Here is an 18,447-nt window from a genome sequence, read left to right on the forward strand (position 1 = left end):
AACCTTCTACACTCCAAAGAATAAAGACCTAATTTACTCAATGCTGAAACCCAGGTAACTTTTTCGTAAATCTTCTCTGCACTCTCTCTCTCTATCTTGTTGATATCCTTCCTATAATTTGGTGACCAGAACTGCACACAGTACTCTAAATTTGGCCTCATCAATGCCTTGTACAGTCTCAACATCACTCCTCAACTCCTGTACCAGACTGCATTAACCAGTTCTAGTGGTTTACGCAGATATTAGAAATTCCACGGCACTATCAAAATGGATGGTTGTTTTCCTGTATCTCTGTAAAGTACCTGCTGAACCAAATTCACCATATATAAATTAACCAATTCTAATTTGTGGTTTGCATGTAAACTTGCTGTGTGATAGCTATTTCTACCCAAATGACAACAGTCTTCAATAACATGCCTCCATACAAAAGTAGGATCGTTTCCCCCCCCCCCCCACCTCATTGCATTAGTAATCATGGAATTGTTATTCTTAAAGATGAACCATAAAAATAAGAAATAAAATTAAGTTGGGTTTAAATTTTTTCTTAATGATGATTCAATTATGTTGTGTGGTATTTTAAGGCACTCCCCTGCAATTTGTTTTGAAACATGCAGTCTGAATACTTGTATATTTAAAATATATTTTAATTACAGAAACAAGTTGCATATCTAAAACTCCAGATTCCATCACTCACAAGCCACCCAGTCTCCAACTTGCTCCCATGTTTTGTTTCCTCTTCACCATTTTCCTTTCACCTTCTGGTCTCCAAAATTCTAGGTTCAGCCAGCTGTTCCAAGACTTTATCTGAGGAAATTTTTTTTTCCAAGCTCTACATTACCCTAGGCCCCCTGACTTTGGATGCCAAGTATAGTGTGCTCAACCTCAGTTGAGCCCCCATTGCCCACAGACTGTTGGCAGGGCCAACAATGGGCATGGCACAAGGGCTGAAATATCTTTGAGACACTAGCTTCAAGGAAGAGGCACAGGAGCAAAAAAACCAAGACTACCAGGCTGGGAAACAGCTTCTTTCTGCAGGCAGTGAGACTATTGAACAATTCTAGAAGCCACTAAATCATTTATATTTATTTATTTAGGATCACAATGTCATTTGTGCATCGGGTATATGGTGCATCTGTGTACTATGGTCCAGAGATACACTGTTTCATCAGGATGTATAGGTAAAATCACAATAAACTTGAACGAGAAAGATTCAAGATTCAATTTATTCTCATGTAATAAAAACTTAAATTGCTTTTTGTCTGTTGTAAGAAACAGATTCACCACCAGCAGAAATTGCCTGAACTGTCTCTTACAGTCAGAGTCGTCCCATCACAGAGTGCCCAGGAATTCACCTCCAGAGCTTCCTCAGCCACAGAGAGTCCAGTCCAAACCACTGGCAACCCAAGCTCCAGATCTAAACCTCTGTAGGAACCCTACTGCGCCTTCGCACCCCCTTGCATCCAGACTCAGGTACCTGGAACTCCTTCAACCAGTCTCGAACCAGTCTCGATTAGTCCACCGCCTGATGAGAGACCCACAATTGCAGTTGCCAGCAGCCCACAGCCTGTGTGGGTTCCTCTCCTCGAGTTGCCAACAGCCTGTCACAGTGCTCCTCAGCTGCAAAACCCCTTACTGGTCCACCACCATGGTCACTGTCCTGTAGGTCATCTCCTCTACTTCTTCTCAGATGATGAGAGGGTTGGTTTTCCTGTTTTGTGATGCTCTGTGCCAGTCCTCCACTTCCCAGGAATCTGCAACCCCTCGTGACTGCTACCGATCATAGGTCCTACCACTTGGGCGAGAAACCTCGGTTGCAGGATTTTAAATTAACAGGGCGTTTAAAGCCTGTACGGATCTGTGGCTAAAAGAAATTGTTAGCATGAGCGCCAAAGTTAGAGCAGGAAGAGATGGAACTTGCTTTTGTATTTAAGGAAGCAGCATGCTACTTCTGATTTGAAGTCACTTCCTTGCTTGATAATCAAAAGGGATGGAGAGTTCTGCTTATGACAAGAGACTGGATTTGTTGGAACTTTTTTCAAGTTAAGAAATCAGAGCAGTAACATGATTAAGACAAAATTAAGAAAGGCACAACTTGGACAAATAGTGAGAAAGTTTTTTTTTAAACTTAGATGTGTCCATGACCAATGGATAAACATTTAAGGTCAGAGGTAGATTTAAAGAAACTAGGGGTTTTTTTCTACCCAGATGGTGGCTAAAAGTTTGAACACACTTTCTGAGGAAGGTACTATTAAATATTTAATTAAGTACATGAAACATTATCCCATGTGACAAATGGATACTTTTATTCACCAGAAACTACTGGCCATTAAATAGTAGAATAATGGAACACAGAGTCAAGTTTCAAATAGGCAATCAGAAACAACATGCTGAACACAGGTCACATTCAGTGGAATGAGAATATCCAGATAATGATAAATTGGTGGAAATACCCATATCCAACAAAAACTACCTTTAAAAAAAAGGCACTGCAAGAGCAACATCCAAAATAAAAATCACACAAGGAAGCAATATAATGAAAATATTTGATCAAGTATTACTGATGTACAAACAGTAGAAATATGGATAGAAAGATTACTAAATGCATTTGCAGGAAAAAAATTATGATAAGTGGTGCTAATATCAATGTTATAGTTTTGACATACAAAAAGACAATGTGGTGACTAGAATTTAATCATATCCATAAAAAAGAAAATACTCATGACAGCAATAATTAAAATTGTTGTCTGCCTTACTTTTATTCTATTCTCCAACCGTTCTCACGGTCCCCAATGGTCCCCCCTTCTACTCCAAGGCACGCCCCTCACACCACCCCTTTTGCCTACCTATCGGCTCTTCCACACGTGCGTCATCGCAGCTCCTCACTCTGACCCACGCGTGTATATTACCAATGACAGTTGGCTTGCCCATGCAATTTACTTCCCACGTGCATCACTCTTCCCCCCACCCCCCGAGTCATGTGAGGAGGCAACTGACTGGATCTGCCCTGCTACAAAAGGATCTGGTGGGCAGTCCAGCTTGATTTAATCCAGTATTGCCAGGCATCAGAAGCAGTGGTTCAGTTGTCAGTCCAATGTTGGTAGTGGAAAAGAGAATGGAGCAATAGGTTGGCTTTAAATGATCAATGGAAGCAGTCAGCATTCCCATCCTACAGGATCATAATATTTAGAATTTCATTCCATGACCTCATAAGGGGCCATCATACACTGCTGAAGTGGCTGGTAAACTGCATTATTACACACAAAAATGTGTGCAGTGTTGCAAATCATTTGGTACATACACTGCGGTTGATGAATGTGGGATAGGAGTTGGTCTCATTGCCTGCATATTATCCCGAAGATGGTGGACACAACTCAATAGTTCATACAGCGGAGTCCTAACACATGGCTCAACAAATTTACCAGATAGTTAGCGTCGTACCATACAGCAATTTTGCAGCCGAACACCCAAGGTCCTCTTTTATAGCTGTGTGCACACCGAGGACCATGGGCAAATGCTCACTCCAAAGGGACACATTGCTCTCTGCCTTTAATACAGCTTTCAACCATCGGAAGAAACACTTCACAAGGCCATTGGCTTTTGGATGATATGCCATAGTATTAATGTGGGTGGTGCCCAAAGATCCATGAGACCTTGAAATAACTGACTCAAACTAAACCCCTCAATCTGCGGTAATAGTCTTGGACACTGAAAGAAGGAGCCCAACGATCAACGAAAGCCTGAGCAACAGTCTCTGCAGAGATGTTGGTGAGAGGGATAGCTTCCTGCCATCTGGTAGCTCTGTTCTTGCACGCAAGTAGATAAGTGAATCCTCTCGATGGGGGAAATGGACTGACCAAATCCAAGTGCATGAGCGAAACAAGCATTTAGTTATGGAAAATCTCCAAGGCTAGACTTTGTCTTGAGACTTTCGAATGCTGACAAATCAAGCAGGTCCTTGCACACAATCCAACACCCCGCTTAACACAATGCCAAGTGATCTGTAATCAACCTGACTGATGCTTCTCTGCCTGGATGGAACACATTATGGAGGGCAACGAAAACCTCCCACTGCATTGTCACAGGTACAAAAGGAATAGATTGAGCTGTATAAAATTCACAGGCTAGAGTCTCACCCGAGTCGTCTAGACGCACGTCTTTTAGGCACAAACCTATGTTGATCTGGTGGTACTGAATGAGATCAGGATCATTGTGCTACAACCAAGCCATTGTCATAAAATCAATGACCGCTGTCATATGCAAGTCATCAATGTCTTCCTTAGGGGATTGGCCACCTAATTTACCTTCCCTTTGATGTGCCACACGTCAGAGGAAAATTGCAGAACGAATTCCGTGCCATACCTCACAGGGTGAACAGTGGTGTGTGCTTGTATGTGCAGTCTATGCAAGTGGCCGACGGACACTATAAATGGTTAAAAACTCATCCTTTCAACCAAAACAGAAATGTTGCACTGCAAGGTAGATCGCCAAGAGCTCGTGCCCGAAAGTTTTGTATTTTGCCCGAACAGATGACAATTTGGCTGAAAAGAACGCCAGCCACTCCAACATCCCACTGATATTTTTGTTCTAATACAGCTCCCACGGCTCTCTCAGAGGTGTCCTTGCTGAGAGAGGAGTGTTGGGCTTTTGATGCTTCAGCATTGAGTTTCCGCAAGGGAAATCTTCACTTCATTGAACACACAGATGGCATTGTTCCCAAACACTATAGCCTTTTAGAGCCAACTTATCAGACCCTATGAATAGGTTGGTCAGGGGCAAGAGGTTGAAGCTGCTTTAGGTAAGAAATGGCAGTAGAAATGAACCACTTAGAAACTGCCACCACTGGCCAAATGTAAAGGTTGTAGGGATATCTTAAACCTTTGTTTCCTCTGGAAAGATGCCGTCTTTTGAAATGTCATGCCCTAAAAACATAAGATCAGTGGTCCCAAAAATGCATTTAATTGGATTGATAATGATGCCCAACTTATCTAGTCTCTGGAATAGTGTTAGATGGTCCTTGGGTTCCTGTTCATTGGCATTTGCCACGTGGATGACATCAATCCAAGTAAATACAAACTCAAAACTGGAGAGAACGCGATCCATAAATCACTGAAATGTTAAAACTGTTTGTAAATCATGTCATTCGGAGAACTAATCACTGCTGCCGTGGCAATATCTGAGGGTTCCACCAGAATGAGCAAGCATGCACCAACTCTATTTTAGTGAATACCCGTTTACCATGCAAGTTGGCTGAGAAATCTTGCACATTTGGAATATTCTTCAGATCACGATAATCATCAATCTCTCGGAGAATTCTTTGGGACCATATGTAGTGGCAACGTCCAGCAGCTACTAGATCTATAAACAATTACCAGTTCCTGCATATGATCAAACACTTCCTTTGCAATCTTAAAATGGTCCAGGGGCAATCTATGCACAACAACCGGTGGACCACAGATTTCTGCATGTTTTATATCCCTGTGCCAATATGACGGGGTTCACCAAGCGAGTGAAACGCTTGAACAATCTTTGAAGGGGCCAAGTTGTTAATTGGAAACTTGTGAGATGAGTGATGAGAAATGCCACTCTCTTGCAAACAAGTATGGTGGTTCACTAACACAGCTATTCTTTAAATCTAAGAGCAGAGTAAACAGGATATAAAGTCCACTCCCAAAATGGCATTCGCTACATCTGAAAACATCTGCTTACAAACCCAAAATCCAGTGTGAGTGATCGTATGAATATGGAAATCATTTGTAGTGGATAGAACACATGACACATTCAGGTGCCTGCATTCTTGAGAAGTAGGTAGTCCACCAAGACTTCTGCACTGGAATCAACAAGAAATTGAGTACCCAAGAGATTGTCTTTAAGGGAATGACAGCAGCATGGGTGCCCATGAGCAGTAGCTGCCTCTACTGCTGAGCCTCGTCCAGCCAGATTCCCAATAGGCTACAAACAAGGTCAACTTAGTTGGATTGATAAAGCTCAATCCTGCTCAGTGAGTGCCGCCATTTGCTGTTCAAGCTCAGTTTGCCTCTGCTGAACTGGTGTCATAGCAAGTTGCTCCAATTCATCTTGCTGATTGCAGGCAGCCACCAAAGCCCCTAGCTGCCTTGCAGATGTTGTGACCATCACTACATCAGCATGAATCACCAATTGGTCCAGAGTGGACATCTAAAAGACACCTACCATGTGTCCTTGAAATCGGGGAGGCCAACGATGGAAAAATCTCTGCTTCCACACGTTTCCATCAATAAAGTCTTCACCAGCCAGTCTGCATCATTTTCTGAACATCTGCAACAGGTTTCTGTCACTGAGATTGTTGTCAGCTAGAAGCTCTGCAATGTGAGACTCTTAGGATAGATAAGTTCACTTTAAAATAGCAGCCTTCAAGGAACCGTATGGGTAGTTTTAACTTGGATTAATTGGAACATCTTCCACCTTGCAAGCAATGCTCTCTGGGAGGCATGCAATAAGTAAACCAAATTGAGTCTTCTGGCTTTTAATACTAAGTGAGGAGAAACATGCCTCAAGGATGGAGATCAAGTATGAGCATTATTCATAAAAAGGTAGGGAACTTCCAGTTTGACCTCCCTAACTATTCCTGCAACCTCTGTCTTCATAGATTTCCATCAGAAGATGTTGTGAACCAGCATGAGTCAGCACTTGCAATGACCGTGATTTAAATATATCCAAGTTTTAACTGCAATAAAATTGGCACCTATCTTCCTTTTATTCTACTCTCCATTCTCAACAGTCCCTCTTCTACTCCCAGGCACGCCCATCACGCCATCCCCTTACCGAACTATTGGCTCACCCAAACGCATAATTGCAACTCCTTGCTCTGACCCATGCACATTACCAAATGCAGCTAGCTTGCTCATGCGCATTATTTCGCCCGTCACTGAATGAGCAATTCACAGTGCCAGGCCCAGGTAAGTATGTGCACGTGACAACATCATATATATGGTTAAAGCTGAGAACATAAAAGAAAGCTGAAGTGATTCAACCCAATCAAAATGAAGAATACTGATCCAAGAGTGATCATAACCAGCTCCATTTCAAAAATTCAGGAGACAGTTAAAATTCTTGAAAGGTCGAGTCAGTAAAAGTGCACAAACAAAATTGAATTTTCCAATTTAAAAGTGCGTGAATTCTAATGCAAGACTGTTTGTCGTCCAATATCCAAAACATTGGAGCTGTGTTCAAGCCAAAGAAAGGAACTGTTCAATCTCAAGAAGCTCGAGTAATGGTGTTTTGCTTGTAAATACAGAAAACCTATTCATACTGAATCTGGACTATAACAGACTAGGCTACTGTAGTTATTTTGAAACAAAGCTATACAATTAAAAATGGGCCCGTTACAGAATGCTTCAGAGAAAGTGGAACCAACAAACAAGAAGTCAGACAATGAGATCACACCCAGTTATAGAGGCAAATGGAAGTCTGGGAGGGAAGGGGAAAAATGAGGAAAAAAATTGTTCAATTTGCTCCTTTTCTCTGTTTGATGGAAAATTTTGCTTGGTATAGTAATTAAGTTTTCAAATAAATAATACTATCTACTCTTAATTCACCATTCAATTTAATTAAATCACCTTTCATGCCACATCAATTTAATTAAATTACCTTTCCTTTACATATATTCCTTGAACAAACAATATTTAAAAAACAAAATTCAGATTCCATCCATTCAATGTGCAATGATGAAAGGGTCTTTCAACCTCTGAAAGAGATGGACCAACCTCAGGGCATTATGCTGGACCACAGAATGCATCAGCTCTCAACATAGTCACAGAGAGCTCCTTGCACTGGAAGATCACATTTTAAGGAGACCCAAGGGAGGGCATCATTCACTGAGGTGGCAAACTTTTGACAGCAGTGGATATTTATCTCAGTGTAACAACTGACTACAGCTTCCACCTACGGCTCCTAGAACGCTTCCACCAGCGTTGTCTCCGCTCCATCCTCAACATCCATTGGAGCGCTTTCATCCCTAACGTCGAAGTAGTCGAGATGGCAGAGGTCGACAGCATCGAGTCCACGCTGCTGAAGATCCAGCTGCGCTGGGTGGGTCACGTCTCCAGAATGGAGAACCATCGCCTTCCCAAGATCGTGTTATATGGCGAGCTCTCCACTGGCCACCGTGACAGAGAAAAGGTACAAGGACTGCCTAAAGAAATCTCTTGGTGCCTGCCACATTGACCACCGCCAGTGGGCTGATATCGCCTCAAACCGTGCATCTTGGCGCCTCACAGTTTGGCGGGCAGCAACCTCCTTTGAAGAAGACCGCAGAGCCCACCTCACTGACAAAAGGCAAAGGAGGAAAAACCCAACACCCAACCCCAACCCACCAATTTTCCCCTGCAACCGCTGCAATCGTGTCTGCCAGTCCCGCATCGGACTTGTCAGCCACAAACGAGCCTGCAGCTGACGTGGACTTTTACCCCCTCCATAAATCTTCGTCCGCGAAGCCAAGCCAAAGAAGAAAAAAAAGAAAGAAGACGACAGCTTCCATTCCCAGAATGTGCTGGGAAACATGAAGTTGTTGACTGGACTTGTATGCAGTGCAACACCTCTGGCTGACTAGAATTCCTACACAGTGAAGCAATGTTTTGGCACTTGAAAATTCTGGGAGCATTTTGCCAAGATGGCTTGTTTGGGAAACTAACAGGATCCACAATTCCCTTTGCCCACGAGCTTGCACTTTGCATACACAACTGCTAAAATGACCGAAAATTAAAGACATTCTTTTGCACACAGTTTTCTATATGGGATACCTGGTAATGGCATACCCCAACTGAAAAGTTACATTCCATAATCATATAGCTATTAGACACAGTACTTCAAAGTTGAAACCAATAAAGACAAGGTGTTAACACGCCCAAGGTCTTGTGCACATCATGACATAGCCACACAGAAAGGATGAAGGCCACTTTGGATCCATCTTCACAAAGTCCCTTTCTCTAGAAATTTGTGCATCGTATCTTGGAAGACGGGATGAAATGTTCAATCTTCAAAAAAAAAATTCCAGGTAACTGCTGCCATGCAGGCACAGGATACAAGCCACATTAACCCCAGTTTCTGCTTCTCCTTTGGCAACAGTCACCCATTTCTGAAACGAGTTATGATAGTAAAAGGAACAGAGGAATAATTAATTAGTCACCAAAGTACCACACCTCACATTTGTTACAACTGCCTCCAGTACTCAGGGGTCAGTTCAGATTGGTTGTAGATTTCTATTCATCTGCCGATCCAAGTAGAAGACAGCAAAATTGTCCAGGCGTCAAGATGTTTTGACCCAAGAACTACCATGCTCTGAAATTTTTTTAAAAACAGAAAGCTGCAAGAACTCAGTAGGTCAAGGAGCATCTGTGGAGGCAACAGGTGAAAGTTGATCTTTCAGGTCAAGACCCTCCAACATGACCAAGAAGCTAGTCAGAATATAACAGTAAGAGGGATGGGTGGGATAGAGGCTGGTAAATGACACACAAGGCTTGTGGATTAAGAAAGGGTTGATAAAGTGGAGGATCAAGGGTCATGGGAGAAAGGTGGTGTAAAAGGAGCAACAGGTTACCATAACTCAGATCAGAGGTGAAGAGGTGAACAAATTTAAATTCCTGGGAGACACGATCTCAGAGGACCTTTCCTGGACTTAACATACTAACTTCATTGTGAAGAAAGCAAGTCAGTGTCTCTACTTCCTCAGGAGTTTCATAGGTTTGGTATGTCATCAGAAATCTCGGCAAACTTCTACATATGTTTAGTGGAAAGTGTGCTGACCGGCTGCATCATGGCCTGGTATGCGGGCACCAATATCTCTGAGCTCTGCAAAAGATAGTGAACTCAGCCCAGTACATCATAGGCAAATCTCTCCTTACCAACAAGAATGTCTACATGGAACACTGCATTCAGAGATCAGCATAATCATCAAGGATCTACACCACCTAGGCTCACATTGCTGCCATCAGGAAAGAGGCATGGGGGCCACATGATTCATACCACCAGGTTCAGGACAGCTGCTACACCTCCACCATCAGACCCCTAAACATTTCACTTACAGACTTATTTAAGGACTTTAACTTTGTACATTATTTGTTACTGAATATTTTTTCTGTATTTACATTTCTCTTTTCTATACACATCTTTTTTATGAGTACAGTTCAGAGCTGGTGATAAGTAGAAATTTTGCCTGACCTGCGAATGTGATATCATGTGTGCACTCCGACAATAAATTTGAACTTGGAAGATGTGGAGTAAAGGCTAAAGAATTACGTTAAGTAGCCAGTACAAGAACTTCCCATAATGCAGCACATCAGAGAAAATATCTCACAGATGAAGACCATGACAGCACTGCATTCAGAGTCTTCTGTTCAAACCTTCAGACTTGAGGGCTTGACAAAGGAGGAACCTGGTTGTGACTGCATACAATGGAGTGAAATCATATTTAAATCTTATTACCCCATAGCATTGAGTGACTGAAAATCTCAGATTTTTGGGTTGTAATTTGTGAATTTCACAAGAACAAATTTAACTTGTCCAAATGGCCATCCCATGGTTTTATGCAAGGAAAATTATGTTCAACAAATTTGCTTTAATCCTTTGAACGCGTGACATGACAAAGTGGAGTCTGTAGATAGTGTACATTTTCCAAACAAAAATTTGATAAGGTGCCACACAAGAGGCTGATACACTAATAAATTAGAGGAAGTACACAAGCACAAGTCCATTAGATATAGGAGCAGAAGTAGGCTATTCAATCCATCGAGTCTGCTCATCCATTCTATCACAAGATAATCCTTTCTCCCACAGGCCCATTCCCCTGCCTTCTCCCCATAACCTTTGATATCTGATTTCAGATAGCTCTCTGCCTTAAATACACCCAATCATCAGGCCATCACAGCCACCGTGGCAGAAAATTCCACTGTTTCTCTTCTCTCTGGCTAAAGAAATTCCTTTGCATCTCTGTTTTAAATAGATACCCTTCAATCCTAAAGTTGTGCTCTCTTGTGCTACACTTCCCTACCATGGGAATCATCTTTGCCATATTTACTCTGTCCAGGCCTTTCAATATTCAAAATGCTTCTATGAAGTTCCCCCTATTCTTCTGAACTCCAAGGAGTACAGTCCAACAGCCATCATATGCTAATCCCTTCATTGCAGAAATCATTCTTGTGAATCTTCACTGAACCACCTCCGATGCCAGCACATCCTTAAATAGGGAGCCCAACCTGTACCTGTACTCCAAGTGAGGCCTCACCAGTGCTTTATAAAGCCTCATCACATCCCTGCTTGTCTCTTAATCCTCTAAATAGAAAACTATGTTTGTCCTTGTTACCGACATATTGGTTCAAATTTTATCTTCCACCTGCCTGAAAGTGGTTAAAAGGGGCAATTAGAGTACAATCAGCCATTTAATCGCATGGCCATACTACCGTTCCACATCTTTAGCTTAAAAAGTTCTTCTAAGCAAGCAAATAGAATTCACAACAGTCCTACTTTAAACAGAGACCCAAAACATCATCCAAATTTAATGTGCAACTTCAGATGAAGTCCTAAGGGGAGATATCAGATGCAAGAAGCTAGATTGTAGGCAGAAGAGGCCTGTGATGGCAAGTTTTAATTCATATATCCCACTGTTATGGAAGTTTCTCCAAGTTGCAAGCATGTCTCTGGTTAGTTATATGAACACCCTTACAACCCCACTATGAAAAGTCTATAATATTCATGTAAACTCTATATGAATGCCATAGTTTTATCATAAATGTAACAGGAAGGCAAATCAATTAGCAATCATTGCTTTCAATATACCTACTATTAATGCAGATTCAGAACATGTAGACAATCACAGAATAGAAATTGAAATGTAAAACTACTCTCCATAACATTGAAAGAACATTTCAATCAGTTGGTCTCAATGAATCTCTCAGTTAATTGCATGGTCTCTCACTTCCTCTAAATCAAAGGAGATGCCATTGGTACCCACATGGGTTCCGGCTGCACCTGCTTGTTTGCAGGCTTTGTGGAGCAATCCATGATGCAAGCTTACACAGGCAAGGCATCAGGGCTGCCTCATGCACCTGCAATGTCCTTGTCAACTTCATTGACTTTGCAGCCAACTTACACCTCGATTCTCTCTCCCTCCTCCCTCCCTCTCTCTCCAGAGAAGCTTTCCACATTTTACAAACTCATCAACTACCTGGACTACACTTCTTCACACCCTGTCCCCTGCAAGGATTCCATTCACCAACTCCCACAACTACCTGGCCTACACTTCCTCACACCCTGTCCCCTGCAAGGATTCCATTCACCAACTCCCACAAGTACCTGGACTACACTTCCTCACACCCTGTCTCCTGCAAGGATTCCATTCACCAACTCCCATAACTACCTGGACTACACTTCTTCACACCCTGTCCCTGCAAGGATTCCATTCACCAACTCCCACACTACCTGGACTACACTGCCTCACACCCTGTCTCCTGCAAGGATTCCATTCACCAACTCCCATAACTACCTGGACTACACTTCCTCACACCCTGTCTCCTGCAAGGATTCCATTCACCAACTCCCATAACTACCTGGACTACACTTCTTCACACCCTGTCCCCTGCAAGGATTCCATTCACCAACTCCCACAACTACCTGGACTACACTTCTTCACACCCTGTCTCCTGCAAGGATTCCATTCACCAACTCCCATAACTACCTGGACTACACTTCTTCACACCCTGTCCCTGCAAGGATTCCATTCACCAACTCCCACACTACCTGGACTACACTTCCTCACACCCTGTCTCCTGCAAGGATTCCATTCACCAACTCCCATAACTACCTGGACTACACTTACTCACACCCTGTCTCCTGCAAGGATTCCATTCACCAACTCCCACAACTACCTAGACTACACTTCTTCACACCCTGTCTCCTGCAAGGATTCCATTCACCAACTCCCATAACTACCTGGACTACACTTCTTCACACCCTGTCCCTGCAAGGATTCCATTCACCAACTCCCATAACTACCTGGACTACACTTCCTCACACCCTGTCTCCTGCAAGGATTCCATTCACCAACTCCCACAACTACCTAGACTACACTTCTTCACACCCTGTCCCCTGTAAGGATTCCATTCCCTCCTCTCATTTTTTCTGCCTCTACCGCATTTGTTCCCAAGATGAGGTCTTCCTTCTTCCACAAATGTGGTTTTCCTTCCACCACCATCAACTCAGCCCTCATCTGCTTATCCTCCATTTCCCGCTCATCTGTGCTGACCCCCAGATGCAACATACATAGGATTCCCCTGGTCCTCACCTACCACCCCACCAAACCATGCAAACAACATTATCCTCCGGAATTTCCAGCACTCCCTCCATGACTCCCTAGTGCACTTAACCTCCCCCCCCCCCCACCCTCCACTGGGCACCTTCCTTCCGCTGTGGCTGTAGGAGATGCCACACTTGGCCCACACCTCCTCCCTCACCACAGCCTGGGGTTCCAAACATGCCTTTCAAGTAAAGCAACACTTCACTCATCCACAGGACTGATTTACTGCATCTAGTGCTCTAGTTGTGGCCTTCTTTACATTGGAGAGATTGGGCACAGACTGGAACATGGCTTCACTGAGCACCTTTGCTCTGTCCGCACCAGTGACAGAGACCTCCCATTGGCCAACCATTTCAGCTCTGCGTCACACTCCCATAATCGCTTGTCTGACCATGGCTTCATGTACTCTCCCACCAAGACCACCTGTAAATTGGAGGAATAACACCCGATTTTCCGTTTGGGCACTCTCTTGTCGGATGGTATTAACATTGACTTTTTGGTTTCTGCTAACCTGCTCTCCTTTTCCTCCCCTGTCAGCTCTCCACCCCCTCTCCTCTCTATTCACCTAGCCATCCCTTCACTCCTTGCTGCTGTGTCTTCCCTCCCTTCTCCATCTATTACCTTCTGTCTTTAATCTATAAATGGACAGAACTTTTGAGGAAAGATTTGATAACTTTCCAAATAAAAAGGAACTATTAAAAAAAGTCCATTTACAGTAAGCACAAACTGAGTAAGTCATTAGGCTCATTGAGCTGGTTTTAATATTGAAGACCATAACTGAGCCTCATAACTGTACACCACTCTTTTGTTAACCACTATTTTTCTTGGTTCCTCAAATCTCCAAGAATCTATTATGGAGATCCAAGAGTTCCAGCCCTCCAAGCCAGAGAAATCCAAAGGTTCACCATTGAGTGAAATTTCTCTACATTCTAATCTTGAATGGCATACCTTCATTTTAAGGCTGACCCCTCGATTTATGCTCTTCAGCCAGGGAAAACAGAGGTTTTTTTTAATATTCAGCTTGAAGGAATGTTGGTTTATCCTATTTAATCTCTCCTCACAAGAGCCTTGCCATTACAGAAACTGGTCTAATGACTGGTTCATACCAATTCCAAATAAATATTTTTTGAAACCACAGTGCATACAATACTTTGTGAAGTTTCACCAGAGACATATATAATAGCAAGACAGTTTTGCTTTTGAATTCAAAGCATTTGCCTTTCTAACTACTATTTGCACCTTCACATTATCTTTCAGTGATTTGTATACAAGAATACCAAGGTTCTGGACCAAGGCAGCGTCTTGAGGTAAACACTAGATGCAGCCTTCAAACCGGAGATAGAATAGCTTATTCCTACTCCTGACAACCTCCCAATCTTTAATCTGCTCTATCCATGCTATTAACCCAAACACTCAAGCCTATGATAATAGCCCATGAATGAGCCCTATTTTTTGTCAAAATCAATCAGTTTCTTTAATACTGTATCTAATCATCTCCAAATAATATTCTGTAACCAATGCACAAATAGATGGTAAACTATCTTTCCATTTGATCAAAATTGTTCATCTGGTTGTCAACCACCTACTCCAACTTGCATGGGATCTTAAAAGGTCTTCTGAAAATTCAGGCTCACTCTATATACGGGTTCCTTACATTATATATCCTCAAAAAACTTCAAAGGATTAGTTAACCATGAACTTAACAGGAAAAAGGCCACATGTCAGTGCTGAACAGGATGCTAAATTAAAACCCTGCAGCTTGCACATGATATACTACCTTCCATTCCTTGCATATTCATGTCTACTTAGAAGCCACAAATGCTACTATTGTTTCTGCTTTCACCAGTTCTGGCAACCCATTCCAGGTACCTACCATTCAATGCAAAAAGAAAAAATTCCAACCCTCTTCTCTCACCTTAAACACATGCCTTCTAGTATGTGAGACTTTTAACCTAGAAAAAAAATTCTTAACATTCACCCTATTTATATTGTTCACATCTCTCCTCCAACTCCAAAGAAAACAACCCAGGTTTGTCCAACTTCTCCCCATAGTTCAGAACCTCTAATAATCCTGGTAAATCTCTACACATCCTTCTTGTAATGGGGCAACCAGAATTACACAGGTGCTTCATAACCAAAGTTTCATGTAGGTGCAGCATAACCTCCTTACTTTTTGTACTCAATTCTTGCTCAATGAAGGAAACCATACAATAGATTTTTTTAAAAATCTAAAACCACCTTTAAAGGAGCTATGGGTATGATCCATCAGATTCCAATGCACATCAATGGTTTTAAGATACTGTCATTACATGTACATGCTCACCTTCATTTCGATCTCAAAGTACACCTCACACTGGCCCAGATTTAATTCCTTCTGCTTCCCAGATCTGTGACTGAATATATAATATATATATATATAATATATATATATAATATATATATATATAATATATATATATAATATATATATATATATATAATATATATATATATAATATATATATATATCCCTCCACATTGTCCACACCTCTAATCTCAGTATTATCTGCAAACTTAACCTAACTACACATTATTTTTTCCAAACAAGTTGTTAATATTTATCATAAACAAAGGTCCAAATACTGATCCCTATGGAACATTACTGCCCATAGACTTCCAGCCAGATTAATACTCTTCCACCTCTTTCTATGAGCCAGCCAAATCCAGGTTAATCAATTGATCATTCCTGTTATCCTCTAAATTACAGAAGTTATTCCAAAATCTATTCAATTTTGAATGATAGCCAGATTTCACTAGATTTAATAAGTGATCACCATTTCTATAATTTTTCCCAAACCATCACTAAACTAACTGGCATGTGGAAACTCCATGATTCTCCAGTAATCAGGGACTATCCAACTCTGTTGGTACTTGGAAGATTCTGGGCAGAAGCTGTGATTTATCCTATTTAATCTCTCCTCACAAGAGCCTTGCCATTACAAAAATTGGTCTTCCCTCAGCAAGCCAAGTTGCACCTTTTCATGGTTGTAACATATTAATTTTAGATCATCCAGTATTTTAACTACATCTCAACTCCTGCACACTATGCTCCTGAATCATGTACTGTAATTTCACTGATATAACACAGAAAATCAAATTGTGTAAAAATATTTTTGTATAACGTGCACACACATATACCGTGTTGGTGTAGTACTCTAAATTCCAACTGCCAAAATCAATTTGCATTTAAAAGGGACATGAGAGAAAGCACATACCAGTATCTGCCACAATTTATCTCCAGCAATTAACACCCAATCAATTTCCCCCAAGGTGTTAATTGCCCATTATATAGATTATATCATACAAGTGTTGGAGAGGAATCAATTAAATAGATTGAAAACAGGCTTCAGAGTTAAGCAGGATTTTAATTCTAATGTCTCAAATCAGAGGCACTTACTATGTTAATCTTTCTCAGGGCTAGACTGGGCAATTAACATTGATAAGGTGCAGTGCCCTAGCTAGAATGTCCTGTTTATAGGAATACCATGGCATTCAATACAAAGAGATATTCCCAAGATCAAAATTTCCCACGCCTGCTATACATTCTCATGCTCACTATAATATCCCCATACTCTATAAATTGTCTTTCCCACGGCACTAAATTGTCCACTCTTTCCTTCTATTATATTCTCGTGCTCGCTATACTATCCACATACTCTCTATAAATTGTCTTTCCTATGGCACTAAATTGTGCGCTCTTTCCTTCTATTATATTCTCGTGCTCACTATGATATTCCCATGTTCGCTATAAATTGCTGGTGTGTCTTTCCCATGGCCGCTATAAATTGTGTGCGTTCTTTCAATCCTGTTATTATGTTCCTACACACACTATAACTTCCCACGTTCACTATAAATTGCCAGCGCATCTTTCCCATTGCTGCTACAAATTGTGTGCATTCTTTGAATGTCACTATTATATTCCCATGCCTGCTATAAATTGCCAGTTTGATTTCCCCACGCCCGCTATCAATTGTGCACATTCTTTCAACATGTAAAAATATTCCTGTTTAGCACGCATATGCATATAACATTCAAGGAGTGGGGAGGGGGGGAAGAAGAGGTGCCTGGTTTGTAAAATACGCATATTATGTGCACATTACATGCATAAAAATATGGTAAATCCATTATCTCAAATTTTAGAAATACATTTTACATTCTCTTACATTTTCTTTTAAAGTAAACCATATTAGTAGAATTATTCAAAGATGTATTGATTAATAAAATTGTAAGCTGAGAATACAAAAGGGTAAAACATTATGCATGAATTGCGCAAGATCAAGGCATATTTTTTTGACAAATTTATAATTACCTGGTTCCAACTTGATAATTTTAACTGCAGCCAGCTCGCCAGTCTGTAGATTTCTTGCCTGCAAATGAAAAACATATACTTTTTTTAAAAATAGGCAAAATTATCTCATTTCATAATTATCATAGAGTTGTAACCAGAGCAGATATGTGTCATGAAATTTGCAAACTGAAATTTTATTGCAGTTAAAACTTTAAATGGTGAATAAGTCGCCAAGTCCTGACAGGATTTTCCCCATGACCTTGAGAGAAGTTAGTGAGGAAATAGCAGAGGCTCTAACAGTGTTTTTTTCAAATGTCATTAGAGACAGGTATAGTGCCAGAGGATTGGCATACTGCACATGTGGTTCCTTTGTTTAAAAAGAGTTCAAGGAGCAAGCCTATCAATTATAGGCCTGTAAGTTTGACATCTGTGGTAGGTAAATTAATGGAAAGTGTTCTTAGAGATAGTATATACAAGTATCTGGAGAGACAGGGTTTGATCAGGAACACTCCACATGGATTTGTGCGTGGAAGGTCATGTTTGACTAATCTTGTTGAATTTTTTGAAGAGGTGGCTATAAATTGCCAGCTTGATTTCTCCACGCTTGCTATTAATTGCACACATTCTTTCAACATGTAAAAATATTCCTGTATAGCACGCACACGCATATAACATGCAGGGAGTGAGGGGGAGAAAGGAAGAGGTGCCTGGTTTGTAAAATATGCATATAATGTGCACAATGCACTCATAAAAATACGGTAGACCAGTGGATGTTGTCTATATGGATTTCAGTCAG

At 41.4% G+C, this 18,447-nt stretch overlaps 1 protein-coding gene across 2 annotated transcripts in view; it reads right to left on the bottom strand.

Annotated features, from left to right (window-relative positions):
- The window catches only part of map4k5 (mitogen-activated protein kinase kinase kinase kinase 5), a 138,335-nt gene that overhangs the window by 103,030 nt on the left and 16,858 nt on the right, over nucleotides 1-18,447 (bottom strand). For both annotated transcript variants that reach the window (XM_069916612.1, XM_069916611.1), the window contains exon 2: nucleotides 17,673-17,730. In XM_069916612.1, the coding sequence (XP_069772713.1) occupies nucleotides 17,673-17,730 (58 nt within the window). The remainder of the gene's footprint in view (nucleotides 1-17,672; nucleotides 17,731-18,447) is intronic.

The sequence above is a fragment of the Narcine bancroftii genome, chromosome 2 (assembly GCF_036971445.1).
Source record: "Narcine bancroftii isolate sNarBan1 chromosome 2, sNarBan1.hap1, whole genome shotgun sequence".
Lineage (NCBI taxonomy): Eukaryota > Metazoa > Chordata > Chondrichthyes > Torpediniformes > Narcinidae > Narcine > Narcine bancroftii.